At 55.9% G+C, this 15172-nt stretch overlaps 7 protein-coding genes across 7 annotated transcripts; 1 reads left to right on the top strand and 6 right to left on the bottom strand.

Moving 5' to 3' along the window:
• Positions 1 to 785: 785 nt before the first annotated feature.
• Positions 786 to 2636, top strand: E0L32_004086 (uncharacterized protein; the record flags this gene model as incomplete). Its single annotated transcript, XM_031138457.1, has 3 exons — positions 786 to 2244; positions 2306 to 2438; positions 2501 to 2636. 3 exons carry the CDS (start codon positions 786 to 788, stop codon positions 2634 to 2636), a joined length of 1728 nt encoding a protein of 575 aa, XP_030997802.1.
• A 261-nt stretch (positions 2637 to 2897) lies between these two features.
• Positions 2898 to 3557, bottom strand: E0L32_004085 (uncharacterized protein; the record flags this gene model as incomplete). The annotated part of the gene is made up of 1 exon (XM_031138456.1): positions 2898 to 3557. The coding sequence occupies one exon, from the start codon at positions 3555 to 3557 to the stop codon at positions 2898 to 2900; it is 660 nt and encodes a 219-aa protein (XP_030997801.1).
• A 714-nt stretch (positions 3558 to 4271) lies between these two features.
• Positions 4272 to 6150, bottom strand: E0L32_004084 (uncharacterized protein; the record flags this gene model as incomplete). Its single annotated transcript, XM_031138455.1, has 5 exons — positions 4272 to 4391; positions 4493 to 4867; positions 4923 to 5156; positions 5195 to 5282; positions 5336 to 6150. The coding sequence occupies 5 exons, from the start codon at positions 6148 to 6150 to the stop codon at positions 4272 to 4274; spliced, it is 1632 nt and encodes a 543-aa protein (XP_030997800.1).
• Positions 6151 to 8359: 2209 nt separating this feature from the next.
• On the bottom strand, positions 8360 to 9052 carry E0L32_004083 (uncharacterized protein; the record flags this gene model as incomplete). Its single annotated transcript, XM_031138454.1, has 4 exons — positions 8360 to 8499; positions 8552 to 8665; positions 8731 to 8834; positions 8901 to 9052. The coding sequence occupies 4 exons, from the start codon at positions 9050 to 9052 to the stop codon at positions 8360 to 8362; spliced, it is 510 nt and encodes a 169-aa protein (XP_030997799.1).
• Positions 9053 to 9935: 883 nt separating this feature from the next.
• On the bottom strand, positions 9936 to 10967 carry E0L32_004082 (uncharacterized protein; the record flags this gene model as incomplete). Its single annotated transcript, XM_031138453.1, has 1 exon — positions 9936 to 10967. The coding sequence occupies one exon, from the start codon at positions 10965 to 10967 to the stop codon at positions 9936 to 9938; it is 1032 nt and encodes a 343-aa protein (XP_030997798.1).
• A 907-nt stretch (positions 10968 to 11874) lies between these two features.
• E0L32_004081 (uncharacterized protein) lies at positions 11875 to 13455 on the bottom strand (the record flags this gene model as incomplete). The annotated part of the gene is made up of 1 exon (XM_031138452.1): positions 11875 to 13455. One exon carries the CDS (start codon positions 13453 to 13455, stop codon positions 11875 to 11877), a length of 1581 nt encoding a protein of 526 aa, XP_030997797.1.
• Positions 13456 to 13710: 255 nt separating this feature from the next.
• Positions 13711 to 14933, bottom strand: E0L32_004080 (uncharacterized protein; the record flags this gene model as incomplete). Its single annotated transcript, XM_031138451.1, has 3 exons — positions 13711 to 14034; positions 14143 to 14302; positions 14365 to 14933. The coding sequence occupies 3 exons, from the start codon at positions 14931 to 14933 to the stop codon at positions 13711 to 13713; spliced, it is 1053 nt and encodes a 350-aa protein (XP_030997796.1).
• Positions 14934 to 15172: the final 239 nt, after the last annotated feature.

The following is a 15172-nucleotide window of genomic DNA, read 5'->3' as shown; positions in this document are numbered from 1 at the left end:
TAGCAGTAGTGTTGTCTTGCGATGCCCCGAAGCCGGCTGGGGGGCTTGGCCTCGTGGCAGAACCCATTCCAGTCTCAGCTCTCAGCGGGAACACGGGCAGCTAAGCTTTCCGCTACGGATCAAACACGGAGTTAGGCTGATGACCATTCCAGCCCCAGGATGCAGGGTGGTATCATGTGTTCCCGGTCGCTTGGTAGTAACTACTCGTAAAGAGCGCGATGAGATGCGAATCAACAGCCTCCATGAGATGAAAGGGGAGGCATCAGTCGACAGAACATGGCGTTTATGTGGGTGTGTCGGCAGGGTTTGGCATCGCCGGCGCCGATGTTGGAGCTGATTTGCATACCCCGGAACGGAAATCCACGCCAACTGTGCATATTTGTGCATCGCTAGGCCCGAATCGTGCTAGCAGACCCCAAGACTGGTCGGAACTCGGGGTGTAGAACGAGTGCTAGAACACTCGAGATGCCTTTCCAAGTGGGCCTGGGCGCAAAAGCAGCTCTTGCGATGGCATTCTGAGGAGTTGGAGTCCTGTAACTTTTCTCCCCCCTCACATTTAACTTGAATGGGATATCATGGCACTGAAGTTTCTTTATTGACTTTTCTTTTACTTCTTCAAAAGACCCAACTATTCGGATCTCGGCCGCTGTCTCTCGGTGGGCATACGACTGACTTAGACGCGCTCGCTTCTGCGAAAGTACATGTACCTCACCTGACCCTCGAACCATACCGCATACCACTTCGAGGACAATAGCTGCACCAGATCGCGCACCCAAGATCTCAACATGAGTGGCGATGACACGCCCACGACGGCGAGCTCGAGCTCGCGGAGCACCACCCCAGTACAAGATCCCGCCGAGGAGCTGCGGAGGCAGCGCACCATCGAGCAGGCCAAGGACGAGGGGCACGACGCCGACATCCCGTCCAGCACCGGCTACATCCTGACGAAGGAGACCGAAGAGAAGCGCAAGACGTCCATAGCCCTGCAGCGACGACACTCGGTAGCTCTCGCCCGCTCTCGAAGCCAGGCATCTGCCGCGACCCGTGCTGCTGATGTCGAGAAGACCGCAGGCGCTGCCGACGATGGCACCGCAGGAGGAGAAGAAGACGACAGCGAAGTCGCCGAGGAGAACATTGTGTGGTGGGACGGCCCCGACGACCCAGAGAACCCCTACAACTGGCCCAATTGGCGCAAGTACACCTGCTGCGCCCTCATCAGCGCCCTGACCTTTGTCACCCCACTGGGTTCCTCGTGCTTCGCGCCAGGTGTGCCCGAGCTGATGCGCGAGTTCAAGAGCACCAACACGGAGCTCGCCGCCTTTGTAGTCAGCGTGTACGTCCTCGGTTTCGCCTTTGGGCCCATGTTCATGGCCCCCATCTCCGAGATCTACGGCCGTACCGTGGTCTACCACGTGTGCAACATCTGCTTCGTCGCCTTCAATGTGGGCTGCGCGCTTGCGCCTTCGCTCTCCGCGCTGATTGTTCTGCGCTTCCTCGCCGGCGCCTTTGGCTCGGCGCCCATGACAAACGGAGGTGGCAGCATCGCGGATATGATTCACGCGGAGAAGCGCGCGGGTGCCATGGCCGCCTTCAGCGTCGGTCCCCTCCTTGGCCCGATCATCGGCCCCGTCATCGGTGGTTTCTTGAGTAGCGCCAAGGGCTGGCGATGGGTGTTCTGGCTCATCGTCATGATCAGCGGCGTCTGCTCTGTTGCGATGCTTCTTGTCCTGAAGGAGACCTATGCTCCTGTTATTCTGGAGCGCAAGGCCGCTCGCCTCCGCAAGGAGACTGGAAATGACCTGCTTCGGTCCAAGCTCGACGTCGGATTGTCCCAGAAGGACTACTTCAACCGCAGCATTATCCGCCCGATGCGGATCCTTGTGACTCCCATCGCATTTGTTTTCGCTATCTACATGGCGGTCGTGTTTGGCTACATGTATCTGCTGTTCACCTCTGTCACCTACGTCTTCCAAAAGTATTACCAGTTCAGCACCAACATCGTGGGACTTACCTTCCTCGGCCTTGGCGTCGGTTCATTCCTCGGAATGATCCTATACACTATGCAGACCAACCGTTTGATTGCAAAGCAAGCGTCAGGCGGCAAGATCAAGCCCGAGCTACGTCTCGCCGCTCTTCCCTACGGCGCAGTCGTTCTTCCTATCGGCTTCTTCATCTACGGCTGGACAGCCCAGCACCACACGCATTGGATTGCCCCCATTATCGGTATGGGAGTCATTGGAGTTGGTATGTTTTCCAAGGTCAGCCCAAGCAGGAACGTCTTTGCTAAAATATGTGTTAATAAAAGGCCAAATGTCGATCATGATGGCCATCATGATGTATCTCGTCGATGCTTACGAGCTGTACGCGGCCTCTGCCCTCGCGGCTAACACCATCATCCGTTCCATCGCCGGCGCGACTCTTCCACTTTGCGGACTCAAGTACGTCCTGACTGGAGCATGCCCCCATCGCAGAGCTGTTCAGATGCTAACGAATCACACAGGATGTACGACCAGCTTGGCCTGGGCTGGGGCAATAGTCTGCTGGGCTTCATTGCCGTAGGCATGATTCCTGCTGCCTTTATTATCCTCAAGTACGGCGAGTATCTGCGGACAAGATTTGCCATCCAGGACCTGTGAGGCAGATCTCGTCTCTATTCACAATGGCATTCAGCAAGTAGCGTTTTTGTATTGGATTTGTCATGGCATCGGCGTTCAAGGCATGGAACTCCCCGAATCACTCGGCTGGGCGTTATAGACGGGGGAATCACCTGGCATTACTTTCCTCTCATAAGCTGTATTCAATCTCCCAATACATTATCCTCCAGTTACTTTCCTCTGTAAGATCCCATCGTCCTTTGAGAAGCGTGCAAACCGAGTGAGTCGCCTATCGGCCCCCCTTTACTGCACGACTGCCAGAAGCACTCCGTCAAACATCTCGTCAGCCCGACCTTTGTGCGACGAAGCCGATGTCAGCAGCGTAGCCTTGACCCTGTCATCCTTGCCGACCTGTGTGACAAGCGACTCCTTGTCTGCCGTCAGCTTGTCGCTCTCGAGAAGCTCCCTGACGACATTGTCCACGTAGATCAGGCCCTTCTTCCTCGTCAGCTTGACCGCCCAGTCAAAGTACTCCCACTGCTCGCCCCAGTCGGCGTCGATGAACACGAGGTCGAACTGGCGTCCCTCCTGCGCGAGCCTGGGCATGGTCTCAAGCGCCGGGCCGAGCAGAACCTCGACGTCGAGATCCTTGGCGTTCTCAAGCGCCACCTCCTTGTGCTTGGGATCGATCTCGAGGCTGGTCACCTTGGCGCCCGTCTCGGCCATCCAGATAGTCGAGTAGGCGCCGAGGGTGCCGACCTCGAGCACGTTCTTCGCGCCAATGAGCTGGCACTGGATCGCAAGGAACTGGCCGGTCAGGGGCGACACAGCGATGGGCGGTAGACCTTTGGCCTTTGAGTTCTCCAGGGCGTGCTCTAGGCGAGGGTTGGGGCGGAGGAGGCTGGTCTGTGCCAGCGTGTCGATGGCTGCCACGGTGGCGAGCTTATCGGATGACGAGGCCATTTTGGGGGTATTGGGGCGTTTGTTACAGGGCTCTGGAATGGCAATGGAATTTGCTTACGCTCCATCTATAATCTTATCAGATCTTGAGATCAAGTCTTTATTTATATTGAGCACTTGCACCTCTTTGGCTTATCTCCGGCGCGTTGCTTCGCATCACCGAGCATGCAGGAAAGCGGCTCAATCACATGTTATGTCTCCCGTCAGCACTAACTATTCTGGATGCTGCAGTTTGCTCTGACTCCTACGCCGGGCGAAACTTCCAGGCTGCACTAGGCTGCTGTAGCCGATAGATTAGAGTTCCTTCGGGGCCGCGTCAGTCGGGTTGCATTGGCAGGTCTTTGTGACGTATGAGCTTCCATTATTGTTTAGTCGCTCGCTTTTAAAGCCGTTCGGACATCCGACCTGCACCAGACCGTGACAGAACATAGACGCGTCCGATTATATGCTGTCAATGAATCACTGTGAATCATTACTGTGTGCTTTCATGATTAAACTTCCACTCCGCTATCCCTCGTGTTCGCCAAGAAAGTCAAGAAAGTCGTTGTCCTTAGGGGGCCCAGCATATCCTGACCGATATTGTCCACCAGATGGAGACCGGCGTGATCAAAAATGAACGAAATCAAAGTGCAATCCGCAAACCCTCATCCTCTCAGGCTATCCCACACATACATACTACAACTAAAGAAAACCCCTTATGGTAATCAAATGCTTGGTTCAGTAAGCATTTGTTGCACCGCCAGTCAGATTACGGTCAGTCACCCTTACCCACATGCCCCTGTCCATGTGAATGTTGATGTTGTCACATTGGTCAAAGGGCTTCTGCGGGTTGACCAGCTGGAAGTCGAAGTTTCGTAGCAGCTAAATTGCGCATCAAAAAAAGTGGACATGGCCGACAATCTACATCGAAAGGCGGACGAGAGATGACATAAATGTACCTGGATGAAGACTTTATTCAGTTCTATCATGGCCACAGGCTTACCGCTGCAAGCCCATCGCCCGTAGCCGAAGATGAGTTCGGCCGTGTCGGTCATTACACGCTTTGTATCAATGTCTAGATTCAACCATCTCTCAGGCCGGAACACGTCGGCGTCGTCGCCAAACACTTTGGCACTTGTCATGAGGCTCTTGGCGGCAACTGCGACTCGGGTGCCACCTGGAATGGAGTGGCCTTCGGTTGTGTCCCCTGCACCGCACGAATCAGCATACCTGGTCCTGTAACGTGAAGGATCTTTCAAACCTTCTGGTGGGCATTGCTTGAAGCCTAGAATGGTCACAGGCACACTCAGACGGAGTCCCTCGTAGATACAACCCTACAGGACGGCAATGTAAGTCATGGAGAAATGGACGAGGAGATCTCGGTCTTACCTGTAAGTACGGTAATCTTTTAGCTTCTTCAACCCTGACAGGGTTCGAGACAATGCCCTGTCTAACGGCATTGTCGATCTCCTTTTGCAAAGTATGATATGCATTGGGGGCCGCCATGAGATAGAGCATAGTCCCCCGGATCGTCCTAGCCGTAGTGTCTGATCCTGCGATGATCTGGAAAGGAACTTCTGCCTCGCACTCTCTCTGGGTAAGGCCATGGCGCACGAATGATCCCTTCAGAACATATCACGTCAGCATCTGTTTAGCTGAACGCGAGGCTGAGAGTCGAGACTTGCAAGCATGTCCATTTTGTCCTTGGCTTCTGGGCCGAAGCGTTCACCGACAACCTTCTTGGCAAGTCTTACATGTCGTCAGAGTTACGATCAAATGGGGATTCGAAGGGTCGGACTTACCCGAGCGTCACACCGAAACCTCTTTTATCATCAGGACGGGGGCCAAACAGCCTCTGAAGCGTTGGATTAATGAAGAGCGCACTCAACCAAGGAACCTCGGCCGAGATAGCCATGGCCTTCATGAAACCCTGGCCCTCATAAACAATGCCGTATAGGTCCTGGTCGCTCTTCATGAAGCCAAACTCTTCGCCGTAGGCAATCTTGGTGATCACATCCAAAGCGAAGTATCGGGACAGGGTTGCAAAGTCAACTGTCCTGCCGCTGCTCGCATACTGAAATTTTAGTATGTGAACGAGCAGTGACAGTACTTCATTCATGTCACTCTCCATGCTGGGGACGTCCTTGCCCCCGTATCCGTAGGTCATCCGGGCTTTCAATCTATCATGGGCACCTGTGTCAGTGATGGAGAAGAGGTTGTCGTGGTCAGCCGTGAGTCTCGTAGATCTGTAGTACTGTGCACGGCTGTAACGAGATCGCGCTCCGTTTATGCGACGAACGAAGTCTGGGTCGCCGGTGAGAACATCGTTTGGTCCAATGCGGACAAGGTTGCCGTATTTCTTGCAGAGGTCTCCCATTCTATCCCCCTGTCGGAAGCCGAGCTCTGTCCATAGTATGTAAAGGTAAGAAAAAGATGCCAAGAATGGGCCAGGGATATGGCGAAGGCGGAACCAGGCGTATGTGTATGAGACAAGAACGTAGAAAACAACCAAGCTTGCTAATATGGGTAGGTTCAAGATAGCAGAGGGAAGTTTGTTCATCAGCTCTTGGAGGCGAGCTGGATTCACCATTTCCTCGAGGCGCGTAGTTCTGAGCATGGTGAGGCAGGCGACTAGGAGCTGGGTGATGACTTGTATGGTGTGCGAAGTGACGAGGTTGTTTGCTGCAGAAGAAGTGATCGCACTGGGATGGGGATAGGTATGCCCCTTCGTCTCTTGATATACTTTTTTCGTGTGGTATTGCTGGTATCGCAGATCCCGTATCGTGCTAATCTCGACTTCACCGGTGAGGGCGCTGATGCATCTGCGAAAACGTGCAGACGACTCGTTGCAGCCCGTGGCAACCCTCCCCCAATGCGACGATCCTTGTTGTCAATCTGTGTGTGGCCAGACGTTGCATTCTTCTGCATGTAGCACCAATGAACACCTACATGATAGCTGCATAAACAAGGCATTGATTCTACATTTCCATCCCGATGCCAGACGATGAAAGACCCAATAATTGTTAGTCATCACCAATACAGAGGCTGCATCTAATACCACTTCCACCGCATGGACAAGAATGAATTATCGGTGTGCTGAGGGGCTCGGCAGTCGCCTGTCAGCCTCTCGGGCCGAGACGATGATCAACAAGAACGGCAAGGCTGACCAGGCTGTTAACACATCACATACAAAGAAGACTCGGATAAGTTTTATCACAATACTGAGAGGATTGTCTACCTGTCGCATTCAACATTTCTTTATAGCGGAGCGGAGCCCCTTCCCCCCTAATCTCATCTGATATCATCATTACATTGAGCTACTGAATGAAGCAGACTGGAATATTGGGCGCTAAACCAACGACAGCCCGCATGTGAAGTGGTATTGGATGGTAGGATTGACTCCTGTCACCCACCATCTCGATAGCCAACAGGGAATGCTGGATTGGGGCAGGTGAAACCGGTGGAGGCTCCAACAGCTGCAGCTGCAGCCCATCCCGCTTCGACACCCTGTCAAGCAGATCGTCCTGCATATATTGAAAACTATTGGCCACGGAGGATATCTTCCCATGCATCTGCTTTCCAAGGTATCATCTAAGCTACCACAAACCACAAAAGACGCTCCAACGGCAATCATGATCTGGATGATATGAGGTTTCTACGAGACGAAGGGCAGGTTTACGTAATGGTTCTTAATAGGCTCCTCTCTTGTGATTGGGCTGATACTTCCACGATATCATTGTGCAGATCGTACGCTTGAAGATGTGAACACATCACCAAGCCCCCTTTCTCTTCGTGGAATCCAAATGCACACACATATTCGCATATGTCGCAGCATCCATAGCACGCTGAGAAGAGCAGTTTTGCTTCTAGGCATGACAAAACTCGAATCTTGCATTCGCTACCATCAGTACCTTTTGACTGTGTGCCCTTGCAAACTCTCTTCCCAAGTCACGGATGCCCACCCAGTATGGCCATACCCATGAATTGGTGGTGAAATCCTGGTTCGACCCTCGAAGCTAAAGGCTAAATAGCGACTTCAGTTGCCACCAACAGTACGTGGAGCTGCCACAATCCACTGCAGACTGTGTGTGGCGTGGCTCGTCGCTATGTTGTCACCATCCGGCCCGCCTGCAAGCCCCACCCTCTTCTCTTTCCTTGGCGGAAGAGGGCTCATCGAACAGCCAGTTTGTTGAAGGAGGCCAGTCTACAGCGTACAGCACCGTCCGCCTCGCTTTTCGCCGACCATCTCGGCTGAGGCCCCTCAGCGCTCGCTCTGATCCAAGCGCTTCGCGGGCACTGACTACCCAGCCAAAGTGGGCGAGTGAGTCAACGGGCAAGGCTGTTATTAATTGTAGGCTGTTTCTACACACCTTGCATTCCGAGAAACACTTGCTAGGCTGGAAAGCCATCCCCCTCTCGATGTGCGCGCTCAACGCGGTTGCCCAGGCACGAGTCCTGGATAGAGAGTACCGTCAAAGACAACAGACTCGAGTCTGCCATAGAGATAGCGAGACGTGCTAATTATAGATACCTCAGGGCTTTTTACTATCTAAAATTGGTTGAGATGCCTTGAGTTCCATGCGACTGAAAGTCCCCGAAGCGACATTGCAAAATGACACAAAGATTGAACTTTAACCCAATCTCCGCAGCCTTTAAGAGCACAGATTGCGGACACTAACACGAATACTAATGATAAACTTACTGTTGCAGTCCCCTTCCATGAGATCAAAAGTTACTTTCATTGCTGCAGGTCCAGTATCAAGGAGGAACCAGCTGCCATTCTTACCCAAACATTCTCATCGTACCACTGGCAAACTCTTTCCCATTTAAGCACCAGCAGTGGCATCGACAAGAGGCCAATTGATTCCCTTGTCCGCTGCTCCAATATTGCCCAGACCCGCGCATGCATAGAGACCGACAGGGTTGTTGGCAGTGGCCCGCATGTATTGGAGATCGATGCACTCCTCTGTATACTAACTCAGTATCTTCAACGCAAAATACCCCTGAACTTGACTTACGGGGACTTGACAGCTCTAGAGCGATGCGACCGTCGGCCATGACGTTCCACTTCTGGCCGTCCTCGGTGTCGGAACAATCTTTGAGGCTGATGTTGGCCATGTCCTTCCAGTTGCCTATGATTGATACATGTTTAGAGTCCCAGAGCATCAAAGAGATTTCCGTCCTTAGGTGTTCTCACTCTTGGTGCCTGCATCCATGCAGAGCTTAGTGCCTGCGAGCTGGATCTTGCTCTTGCCGGTGGTCAGATACCACTGCTGCTCGGGTTTGTTGCTTAGCGTCTGCCTATTCAATTGCAAGTTGGTCCTTGTCAGCCAGAGACATCGCGCACTTCGGGGCACCGATACATACACCACGAGTGTGCTGCCGGCAGTGGCCGTCTTTGGCTGCACCACAAACTTCTTGTTCACCATCGAGGTGATGTACACAGTTCGGTATCCCTCGGGGGCCTGGGCCAAGCCCGTTGCAGCGAGAGCGAGCATCAGGAGAGAGGAGGTCAACATGTTGGGCGGTTCTGTGGCTACGCAGGTCAGAGTGGAGCGGCGGTGTCAGTACTGCGTTTTCTGGGCAGTCATGCAGGCAGGACAGACTCTGCTATATATGACTAGATGACCCAATACTCTAGCCCTGGTTGTCGGAGGTCCAGCTGCGGAACGCCCGCGAATCCCTAAATAGATTATCAGGGGCGAAAACACACCGTGGCGTATCGAAACGGCCTTCGGAACTGCGCCCGACCTCTTTCGCATATTGGTAAGGATGCAAGCCATGTAGCATCACCCCTCAAATTTGACGACATTGGGCTCAGCGCTTCCCCAGAAGGTTCATATCGGCAGATGTCTCCCAGGTGGCCGACGCCAATCGCTTTATGCAAATTCTCTATATCTCGTTCTTATAAGATCGCTGGCTAATTCCGTCGATATGATCAGGCTAAGGTCCACCGGGGTAAAGTCGTCCAGAGTCGGCTTTTACGAAGGTCCCCGGGAGTCTTTCTACGATTGGTCGAAATTCAAGCTTCGACAAGCCTCTGCCGGTACTGACTATCTCGTAATGGCCGTTACGCGTAGTGTAGACAACATCCCGCAGTCGCCAGGTGCGTGATTGGCTGACCATCCAAGACCCTTCCTCGAACTCTTGCACCACATTCGAACAGCCCCTGTGGCGTAAGGCTAGATATTGTGTTCCGCAGCCGTCTGACCTCTATCCTCGATGATATGACCACCTACCTCATCACGCGCAGTTGTTCTTGACGGACTGGAGCAAACCACCCCATTGGCCAAAGCAGAGAACGTATGGATTAATTCCAGAATTATCTATTATAACCCAGCCGTCGCGGCCAGAGTACAACAGGAAGGGAAGGAAACGTATTGTTTTGGAACTTCGACCTCCTCACGCCGCCCCCGACAACCTCTTCTCCAACGCCATCATCTCCGCAAACCCTTCCTCCTGCTTGGCCAGCGCCTTGCCCTGGGGCAGCGCGCACGGCGGCCGCGGCTCCCCGCCGTAGCCAAAGTACTTTTGCAGGCCGACCTTCACCGAGACGAAGCCGCCCTGGATCATGGTCCAGTCGCCCCGCGCCACCACGCCCTGCATGTCGCGCGCCTGCGCCAGCTTGCCCGCGTCCCAGAGCCGCATGACCTCGACACACGCCCGCGGCGCCAGGTTCGCGCTGCCCGCGATGATGCCGTCCCCGCCCGCGGCCAGCCCCTGGATCGTAAAGTCGGCGCTGCCGCCGAATGTCCTCCACGTCTTGCCACCGCCGCTGCCGCCTCCCGCCATCCTCTTCACGCCGTCGACCACGCGCGCCAGCTTTCCCGTGTTCCCGCACGTGAGTTTCACACCCTGGATGTTGGGGTGCTCCGCCAGCGCCAGGATGACATCGGACGACAGGTCGAGCCCGGAGCACGCCCCCGGGTAGTTGTAGATCAGCACGGGGAGCGGGGATGCGTCGGCCACGGCGCGGAAGTGCGCTAGTATGAGCTCCGTGGTCAGCAGGCCACCGTAGTAGGACGGCGGCAGGACCAGGACAGCGGATCCGCCGGCCTGCGCGGCCTCGCGGCACAGCTGGACCGTCTCTCGGGTGCTCTGGGCGCCGCAGCCGACGACGACGGGCAGGTGAGTGTAGCCGGCCTCGTCGAGTGCTTCGCGGGTTATTCGCGTGACCAGAATGCGCTCGGCGTGGTCGAGGTGCACGGCCTCGCCGTTGGAGCCGTGGGTGACGATGCCGGCGACGCCGGCCCTTGCGAGGTTGACGGCGTGTGTCCGGGTGGTCTGCTCGTCGATTGTGTCCTCGGGCGTGAAGAAGGCGACGGTGGGTACGTAGACGCCCCGCTCAAGGGGCCTGGGTGCGGAGGAGGTCGCGAGAGTCATGTTGCTGGCGGTGCCGTTGCCGTTGCCGTAGCCTGAAGCGGAGGGAGGCATCGTAGATATCTAGACCTTTTTTCTCAACTCTGGATCCCGCCAGATCAGTAAGAGAGAAAGAGAGAGTTCGTCCCACGCCAGACCCATCCTTTCAAGTCTCTGGCGGGGAGCGGATCAGTTCTCGACTAGCTTTATACTTCCCGCGGCCTTTTACGCTGGTTCCTCAGAGACTAACACCAGCTAAAAGAGTCGTGACGGTGGCCGGCCGGACCCTTCGCCACTGTGTGGTCCGCACCGCCCCTCAAAAACCCCTAGAGGAGTAGAGGAGGGAGGCAGGTGTGTGGGTGCTGGAGTGTGTGTGCTTGACAAAAGATGAGCCTCCTCTCGAAAATGTGACCCCCACGCTAGGATCCTAGACTGGGCCGAGTCAGGTAACCGACCACTCCGCAAACCCGGTTTACGAGAGAAGCTTGGGGTGAAGCGATGAGGCTAAGGTTATGGGGCAAACTCCACTGGGGGAGGGCGGACTCCCTTGGATAAGCCGCTCCTTTCACACCCAGCAGGCCGCAGGATGCTGGATTGTGGACTGGTGTCGTGAGATGGGCCTCTCACCCCGCACGGCAGTCAGGACAACCACGTAATAAATTACAGCTTGGAGGGACCCGGGTTACCTAAACTTGTTCCATCGGCATCAAGAGGGGGCATCTGTCTCCTGATCTTTTGCCGTTTCCGACCTCGGGCGGCCGTCCCAGAAATATCTCATCGGGGCTCATCGGGCATTCTCCGGTGGGTGATGTTACCAAAAGGGGGGTTAGATTGATGCTGGGAGCTCGAAGACAATCCCCAAGACCAGTGTCCACCAATGCCCATGCTACCTTTACTAAAGCTATTTACAGAATCACCGACAGACACCTTCCCAGCTTGTAATACTTTGCAGATGGTGCTGGCACTCTTATAGCGGGGATCGTCAGAAGTGTCCTTCGACAGTCAGGGTTCCCGTCTTGGTGACAAAGAACTCGTCGAGCGCAATGTCTTTGCCACTCTCCTTGCCATGTCCACTCTCTTTGATACCCCCAAATGGCGATTCGGCAGCAGAGTTGTTGCCGGTATTCTGCCCGATGCACCATGTCAGAAGCTGCCCTTGCGCGGGGGTCAGGAGTAATAACAGACTTACCAGACCTATCATGCCCGCTTGCAGGTTCTCGAACATCCGCCACAGCCGATCTACATTCTTGGTGAAGACGTAGCTCGTCAGCCCTAGGGGCGTGTTGTTGGCCCTCTCGACTACTTCCTCTTCCGTCTCGAATCTGGAGATGCCGAGCAGCGGGGTGAAGATCTCCTCTTGACCGATCCTCATGCTGTCCTGGGCATTGACCACGATCGTGGGGGCATAGAAGTAACCCTCCGACGCTTCCCTCTTCCCGTTGCCGAGTACTACCTTTGCACCCTTGGCGACTGCATCGGCAAACATCTCTTCGGCTCGGTCCAGAGCCTGCGGAGTTGTGAGGGCGCCCATCGTGACCCCGTCCTGCATCCCGTGCCCAACCTTGAGCTGACGAGTCTTCTCCACGACCTTCTCGACGAAGGTGTCGTAGATGCCGCTCTGCACATAGAGTCGGTTGGCCGAGACACATGCCTGCCCGGCGTGTCTCCACTTCAGCGCCATAAGCTGCTCGATGGCTTGGTCCATGTTGGCGTCGTCGAACACGATGAAGGGGCAGTTGCCACCGAGCTCGAGGACCGTCCGCTTCAGGTTCTTGGCGCATAGCTGAGAGATCAACTTGCCGACCCTGGTGCTGCCGGTGAAGCTCACCACCTTGACGAGGTCATGGAGGCTCAACGCCTCGGCCACGGCAGGTGTGTTCTCCAAGCTCGTCGTCAACACACCCAGGGCGCCCGTGGGGATGCCGGCACGCACAGCCAGCTCGACCAGCGCAAGCGATGTCAGCGGCGTCTCAGGCGACGGCTTGATCACCATGGTGCACCCGGCCGCAAGCGCGGCAGCCGCCTTGCGCAGCATCAGCGCGACGGGGAAGTTCCAGGGCACCAGTGCCGCCACGACGCCGATGGGCTGCTTGATGACCATGGCCCTCCTGCCGGGGATGGCCGACACAACGGTAGTGCCCTGATGCGCCCTCTCAGCCTCGCCAGCGAACCACCACACAAAGGTCAGGGCATAGTCAACCTCGCCGAGCGCCTCGGCGAGCGGCTTGCCAGTCTCGTGGACGAGGATGCGAGCGATGTCCTCACGCGAGGCTTGGATCAGGCGGTGCCACTCGAGCACGAGCTGCGCGCGGCGGCGGGGCGTCGTGCGCGAATAGGACTTGAAAGCGGCGTGGGCGGCCTGGACGGCGGGCTCGACGTCTTCGGCGCCGCAGTCCGGGCAGAGAGCCCAGGGCTTGCCCGTGCCGGGGTCGATGACATGGAAGTTCTTTTTGGATTTGGCAGGGACCCAGTTGCCGTTGACGTGGCACTGCGTCTTGAGCAAACTCGGGTCTTGGAGCTCGAAGGGAGGGACGGGCTCCACGGAGTGGATGGTGGACGGCATTGCTTGCTTGGATGCTTGTACGAAAAAACGAAGAACAATCTGGAGGATTCACGGCAGGTATTGATCTAGGGTCTCTGGGACCTATGCTATGCGTGAGGGCTTCTGCTGGTGTATCTTGGCTTGGCCTTTGCCTGTGTCTGGACTCTCCGAGCAGATGATGTTGTGGGGGACGGGCTCAACCGACCTCACGAGCTTCCCCGACGTTGGGGGCGCTGACGGTGCGGGGTCGGTGGCTCTTTAGTGGAGCGGCAGCAACTAGACAGGCTTGCGACCGCTAAAAGGAACACCCAGCACGGCGAGCAGTCCGCTGAGGATGGCCGGCTTCGGCGGCCCCAGCTCCCGGCTTGTTTCGGCACGAAGATCGGGGAATCTGTCTGGGCGAAAATGGCATGACAAGCTGGTAGAGGGCTGCTTGTTTGCAATTCCATTTGCAAGATGCTCAATGCACACTTTGCATTGAACAGTCGATCTAGTCTTTAGATGTGTTACACACTGCATTACTCTGACGTCAACGATTGCAAAATGCTGAGGTTGTCCCACGAGGGCTCCGACCCAGGCAATCGTCACGATCATATCATCCTAGACACAGCGTCCCCCATCAACCTTTGTAGAAAGGACATCGTCAGTATTGGACCATAAGACCATATTTTGCTCAAGATCACTGGGAGATAAGAGTGCGTAGCCTACCTCCAGGTTGACGCCCGTGATGAACTCGGCCTCGTCGCTGGCCAGGTAACAGCACGCGTTCGCAATGTCCTTGGGCGTTGACGGCCGTCCCATAGGGATCGTAGACACAAACCCTGCCCGGTTCTCCTCAGTGTCTGGCTTTCCAAGAAATAGGTGTGTCCTGCGATATTCTGTGATTAGTTTGCCATGATCCAGCAAACGCAAGTGGTTCTCTGCACTTACATGCCCGTACTGCCCACGACTGGGCTCACCGAGTTGAAACGGATCTGCTTGGGCCCGTACTCGACCGCCATCGTCTTGGTCGCGTTGATCACCGCCGCCTTGGACGCGTTATACCACGTCAGTCCAGGCCGGGGCCGTATACCCGCCGTCGAGGCCATCTGGATGAAGCACCCTGGCCGCTTATTGTTGAGGAAGTACTGCACGATGACGCTGGCCGACAGGTACACCGACTTGACGTTGACGTTGAAGCACAGATCAAAGTCGTGCTCCGTCACCGTCTCGGTCGCCTTGTTGGCGTACGTGGCGCCGGCGTTGTTGACCACAATGTCGAGCTGGCCGTGCTTGTCCAGCGCCGTCTGCAGCAGCTGCTTCCAGTGCTCCCGGTTCGTCACGTCGGCGACGGCAAAGTCGCAACCCAGCTCCTTGGCGGCCGCCTCGCCGGCCTCCTGCGAGAGGTCCGCGATGATGACCCTGGCGCCCTCGGCGGCGAACTTGGTCGCCACGCCCTTGCCGAAACCGGAAGCTCCGCCGGTGACGATGGCAACCTTGCCCTCCAGTCTTCCTGGCATGATTGAGGGGGGAAAATGCGGTTATTTGGACGTGCGAACGCTGTCCGTGCTCTAGCAGAACGGGCTTGAAGGCGGTTCTGAGATCACGGTGCTGTTCAGACAGGACACGCGAGGGAGGACAACCGTCTGGCTGTGCTTGGGTTGGATCTTCGGACTTACGTGACTGCAGCAGGCGATCGATGGCCCCCCATAGGGATGCCGAAATGGGACAGCTTACCTACAGATGGACCCGGGCGGGG

Source organism: Thyridium curvatum (genome assembly GCF_004353045.1).
Source record: "Thyridium curvatum strain D216 chromosome Unknown NODE_19_length_512963_cov_79.951035, whole genome shotgun sequence".
NCBI classification, from domain to species: domain Eukaryota; kingdom Fungi; phylum Ascomycota; class Sordariomycetes; order Thyridiales; family Thyridiaceae; genus Thyridium; species Thyridium curvatum.
The sequence above is the reverse complement of the archived record's forward strand: the minus strand, read 5'-3'. Positions and strand labels throughout refer to the sequence as shown.